The 6,169-nt window shown below is 44.6% G+C and overlaps 1 protein-coding gene across 4 annotated transcripts in view; it reads left to right on the plus strand.

Annotated features, from left to right (window-relative positions):
• Nucleotides 1–4,582, plus strand: part of TBC1D1 (TBC1 domain family member 1) — an 83,814-nt gene extending 79,232 nt beyond the window's left edge. For all 4 annotated transcript variants that reach the window (XM_081207606.1, XM_081207607.1, XM_081207608.1 and 1 more), the window contains one exon: nt 2,427–4,582. In XM_081207606.1, the coding sequence (XP_081063732.1) occupies nt 2,427–2,630 (204 nt within the window). In that variant the 3' untranslated portion in view covers nt 2,631–4,582. The remainder of the gene's footprint in view (nt 1–2,426) is intronic.
• Nucleotides 4,583–6,169: the final 1,587 nt, after the last annotated feature.

The raw sequence follows: 6,169 nt of genomic DNA on the forward strand, positions 1-6,169 counted from the left end.
ACTAGGTATCTGTACCATGCGGATACAGGCAATTGGTAAGCAGAAAAAAGATGAGATGAAGGAAGTAAATTTATGAGCTGCTTAGCCAACACAGCAACTGTTATGCTCTATGACAGAGGTGTCAAACTCAAATTCATCAGGGGCCACATCAGCAGTTTGGTCACCCTCAAAGGGCCGGTTGTATCGGCCTAAAATATTTGAGCAGGCTAAAGTCTGCCCCTGTGGTGATGTATCATAACATTGTGCAGGCCCAGTCTGAGGGCACCTTTACCGGACTGCGTCTTGTGGCTGGGGCTTGTCTGCACCTTCTCTTCCTTCTCCGCCTGTTGCTGCCTCCTCCCTGTGCCAGGCGCTGGTGGGGGGGGAAGATGTGTCGGTTGCCCCCCAGTTTCTGACGGGGGCCAATGCTGCTTGTTCCTCCCTCTGCTTTTCAACACTGCAATATATTGCTACCGCATCACAACATCACTATCACAATGTTGAAAAGTTCGTATCATCTGCTTTTAGGGGCTGAGGGGCTTACTCAGTACGGACAGGGGCACTCCTAGGAATTTATTGGATTTCAAATCCCTGGATTTCAAATCCCATTGAGGGAGGGCAGGGGCGGACTTTGGTAATATGGCACCCACCCTGAGTGAGGACAAAATTTGGTGCCCCCCCAATAGAATAAATAGGCATCATTATCATTATTTTGTGCTCCCTTGGCTTGGGGCAGGTGAGGCGCCCGCACGGCCCCAAATCTGGCGCTGGTGGAGGAAGCACATTTCCACGATGGGGTTGAGCTGCCCCTGTGGATCCTGCTGCCTGAGGCAGCCGCCTCCCCTTGCCCTCCGTGGCAATCCGAGGCTGAGGGGGACGTTCGCTTGCCCAGGTGCCGGGCTCCTGTCCACTTGCTCCGGCGCACCCGCTGCAGCCCTGCTGCCAGCAGCCGTCGGGGAAGGCGGCCAGCCGGGCTCCTGCTGGCACGTTGTTTCCCACACCGCGCGTCCGTGCTGCACTCCCTCCTCCATCTCGGCTCGCTCCCTCCTGTCCTCCGCCTCCGCGCCTCGCCTACCAGACTCGCATCCCTGCCCGGCGCCGGCGCAGCGGAGGCCAAGCATGGCACCAGCAGCGGCTGCCGACATGCGCGGAGGAGCGTCCGGCCGGGCAGCTCCGCTCCGCTTGCTGCTGCTGCTCGCGTTGGGCGCCTCCTGTGCGGCGCGCCCGCCGGACTCGAGCGGCCGCCAGAGATGCGGCATCCCGCGGGACGAGACGGGCGGCCTGAGAGGTCGCGCCGGCGGGGGACCTCCAGAGGCGGTCTCTCTGCTCACCACCTCCTTCATGCTGAAAGGCGGTGGCGCACAACCAGGCGATGGTGCACTGGACGGGCGAGAACAGCAGCGAGAAAGGGCGGCTACACGGGCCACATGACGAGGTCTGGCGGGCCGGATTCGGCCCGCGGGCCTTGTGTTTGACACCCGTGCTCTATGACATCAACAGAAATTGCTTAAATAGTGCAACTGTTGCTCTCCAAGGTCTACACAAACACACACTGTTTCCCATTTGGTTTTTGTTTTGTTTTGAGCATGGGTTTTTTATCATTGGGATCAAAATTGGGAAGTAAAAAGATGGAAAGAATAGAAATCACCCAGGTTCATGCTTCCCAGGTCAAAGCTTGCTAAAGTTGAAGAGCCGAAAAGCCAATTTCACAGTCTTTGGCAGGCATTTTTTGTGTGCTATTTGTTTGGTCTGAATCATGATTCATGTTTCCTTGCCTCAGCATCAGTGAGGCTCATGCTAGATAGATGTAGCTCTGGATTAACAATGCTATTCTTAATTAAAATGCCATGGTTAATAAATTTACACATGAATTAGTCAATTCATGACGTAGATTTGTTGGCTTTCAGTTTTTCTACTCAGTATTATGTTGTAGGCTTAAGTCATTCTGGAGCTTAAGTAAACAAGATTTGGAAGGAATGTGGAGAATATATCATACACAAAATTTTATTCATTATTAAGTAGCAAAGTGGTATTTTTCCCCCAGTGGTGGCTGTGGAGAAGTTTAGTCGTTACACTGTTGGCAGGAATCTTCCCTGCACCAAACACTGATGTCCACATTTGTCCCGTGTTCTTTTTTTATCTAGATGCAGTTCAATTCTACTCTATCCTTAAACACTAAAAAAAGCCATGAGGGAAACAAGCTTCATCTGCATTGCCCCAGTATAGGCTCAATTTCATTTTGTGTAGAAAGATGAAACTCCAAAACTGGCTGTAAGTTAAGTATGCCAGTAATTTGGATTGCTGTACTATATTTATTGTTCTACACATGTGAATTTCAGCTGGTTTCACATAAGAGGAATAGAAAGGTGTGCTGAGGGAGCAGTCTGCGTGTTCTTACTTGTTTTCCTCACAAGCAATCTGTATATGTTTCTTGTTTGTCCCTTAAGATGGCAAATGGAAAGATCCAAAACCTAGAGGCCATGGTTGATGCTTTGCTCAACAATGAAAGCAAGCTGAGGCAGACAATTCTCACTCTAGAACTGGAGAGGAAAGCACTGCTGGAAACGGTAAAGGAGATGCACACACATTCTGCAAGCCCCAGTGGAAAGCCTCTTCTTACCAGGCAAGAACATATGGATTCTGCTAACTGACAGCTGCAGACATAACGGAGGAGGCAAGTTCAACACAGATAAGAAGGGAAGAAATGTTTTCTGAAGTCGCTATCTTTCAAAGGTGTCCTTTGTATTGTTCACGCCTTAACTTTGAGCGAAACAAAGACTTTGCACAAAAGAGATGCATGTTTTCCTAACGGAGGAAAGTCTTGCTTGTTCATATCTACAATTCTTTTGAATTAAGCATATATGCAATGCAACAAGCAGAAGGACCTTTATGCTGCCTTGTTCTTTTGCTTTTGACTGACATTTCCACTCCACTGTAAGGATTTGCTGTCCCAAACTCCGCAGCAAGCGCTTCTCTACCCAAGGGCTTCATGTTGCTTACAAACTAAGCATTTTTAAAACTCTACTTTTAAACACTGTGTGCTGCAAAGGTGCTGGAGAATTACAGCGCTAGGAGTTCCTGGAGCGATTCCTTCTCCCTATTTGAGGGGCTACATTATTCATCTGCAATTGGACTTAGTAAGTTTGTGGCACTTACCCCTCCGCCTGAAGCTGGAGTGGATTCCATTTATTCACATTGTGTTTTTAAATCCCTTTTGCTGCCTTAAGACATCAGTTTAGTGAACCCAGTAAGTCAAATTTCACCATATGCATTTTGAGATTGTTATCTGTTGTTACAAATCTGATATCTTTTAATTACCGGGGGGGGGGGGGGGAGTGGTTTTTTATTTTTAACATCCAACATTATAGCATGGTTTAATGCTCTGATGAAGTTCAGGATACTACTTTTGATGGATCATGCCTTAAAGTGTTGTTTTATTTATTTTTGAAGTATTGTATGTTGCAAGCCTTTGGTTGCCAAATGGAAATCTTAATGACTGTCAGTTTTAATTTTAGAAGTTAATTGGACCCTCAACCCACTCTGATGAAATTTTGATCTTCAAAACATTACCTTCTGAAATTGTGGTACTTCCAAGGGTTGGTTCTATGAAAGACACACTTAACAGTGCTATCCTACACATGTCCACTCAGAAATAAACTCCACTGGGTTCAATGGGATTTACTCCCAGGACAGCAGTGTTACACAGAGCAGCTGGCTTATTTGAAGTAGGATTACAGTCTCAATAAAAATATATCCTTTTTTTCTTCATATAAACAAAAGCATTTTTAAGACCTTTAAAAGCACTTCAACTTACAACTTCAGGTAGTGTATCATTATTCATCAGTAAGCAGTTCAATATATATTACAGAAAGTTCAATTGATAACACAAATTCATTTCTTTTTAAATAAATTTGTTGACTTGAAATGTATGGGCATTTACTTTAACTAGTAATGTTACAATTGATAAACAAATTATGCATTAAGAAGTTTTTTTCTTCCTGCCAGCAGTGGTTGACAATAATTATTATATTGCACAGTGAATTTCCTGTCTAGATATAAGGTGAAATCCAGAAACATTAAGATCAATTGACTTCAATAGGATGTGGATCTCACATCAAACTTAGACCTATTTAATAGTCATTCCCTCTGGCAAGAAACCCTTGGACAGCATTCTGTGAGGGGTGCTAGAGAGACTTTTCAACACCCTTACCAAGCTAAATTTACAGGATTCTTTAAGAAACCATGATGGTTTAACTGGCATATAATTATTCTGTGTTGTTCTTTAGATAAGCCCGAAGTATTGTTTATGTTGTATGAAAAGGGTAACACATTCCTTCATTTCTCATACCTCTCCAATTCACTGCATAGCTATGCATCCTTAAACGAAAACAAACTCTTATTGATTATGTTGTGAGTCAGCGCTTTTTCCATTCACATTTTTACTTTTAGAATGATGGTTTCATTGTGGGTTCTTCAGAAATTTTATTATTTTTACTCTTAGGAGTGCCCAGCAATGATGCATTTGGACAAGGGCAATAACTGATATATAAGCTTTTTAACACTAAAACAAAAGAGCAATAAAAAGACTAACTAACCCAGCCAACTTCATATTGTGATGTTCAAAAATATAGAGTATCGGGTCTCCTGCAGTAGTCCTATGGGATTACTAAATACAAATATGAAGAACCAGTCGGCGGAGAAGGCTACAAGCCCATGGCACCTCTTCCTGAGACTCTCCAGAAAGCACATTGGTGAGCCTTCCTCCACAGAGATTGCCACCAACAGGATGACTTCTTCTCAACCAGTCAGTATGGCCTCCTCAGCTTGCTGTGGGACAATCACTGCCGTTAGCACTCAACAGCCTATTCCTCTGTGTGTGTGTCCATGTGCGAGTGTCCAGCCCTTATAAGGATTTTCAGTCCAGCCATTTTTACTTTCTAGATCTGATGGGAGTTCACTGGTTTGCACTGAAGCAATTGGGGACATCATAAGCAAGAGAAATATTGCTAATTAAGCTGCTAAATTGAACTTAAAATTCAAGGTGGAACTGCCAAAGTTTTGCATGAGGATGGCTGTATGTTAATTTGCCTAGCATTCTTTCAATACATCCGAGAGAGAGAATCTGAACACAGGTCTTCTGAAACCATTTTTTCCCACATCAATGGCCATTTTGCAATTATTTTTGCCACAGAGACTACCAGGACTAAACGGCATTTCTGTGCGCTCTGACTTCCATCACGGTGTCCCATTGCGCCAGAAGCGGTTTAGTCATGCTGGCCACATGACCCGGAAAGCTGTCTGTGGACAAACACTGGCTCCCTCAGCCTGAAGCGAGATGAGTGCCGCACCCCATAGTCGCCTTTGCCTGGACATGAATGGGCATGACTGCATTGCAGAACCATGGGCCACCAGATGTGTGTATGTGGAAATTTAACAATATGTGCCTCATTCATACTTCAGGGCTTCGGGAGATTTAAATGTACCTGCAGCAAACATGGTTGCTCTATAGAGTGTGTCAGTGACCGCTTTGGAAAGCAATAGCTTTCACTTTCAGCACACAGGTCAGTATTCTCCCTTCAGAAATATCTCCAAATCTGCTAAATTCCCATCTGATCTCATAATACAGCAGCTGTATTACGATTTCCACTTGCTTGTACAGAATTGTATAGACTATGTTAATAAGTTCTTCTGTATATGTAAAATCCCTTCCTTTGACACCCTGAAATTTAAGGATGCAAATCATACGAGTTTTTGTTGTTTAAAACAATCTGGCCAAATTCAGGGATTTCAACCAAAGAATGAATAGGAATATTCCTGTGTGAATGAAAGGCTTCTACCTTGGTGATTCAGCACGTGCTGGGTGTGCTGGGCATCTTATCAGCATGACAGGAAATTGATGGCCGCCTTCTCTCCAGATGAGGAACAAGCAACCCCAGAGAGCTGGAAACCAGCCAACCCATGTGGTTTTATGAAGACAATAGGACTGGGGGTGGGGGGGAATGCAAATAAGTGCACCATGGAGTGGAATTTAATGAATCATATGCTTGCTTTATATATCAGTAGGTGACAAAATATTGGAGGCGTAGGAAGGATGGACAGGGTCAGGAACATCAACTACAGCCCCTGACGAGGACTGCTGAATTGGCAGAAGATGTCTCTCTTTAAAGAAAGTTGCGAGAGTGAGAATAGG

Source organism: Podarcis bocagei (genome assembly GCF_964188305.1).
Source record: "Podarcis bocagei genome assembly, chromosome: 9".
Classification (NCBI taxonomy): domain Eukaryota; kingdom Metazoa; phylum Chordata; class Lepidosauria; order Squamata; family Lacertidae; genus Podarcis; species Podarcis bocagei.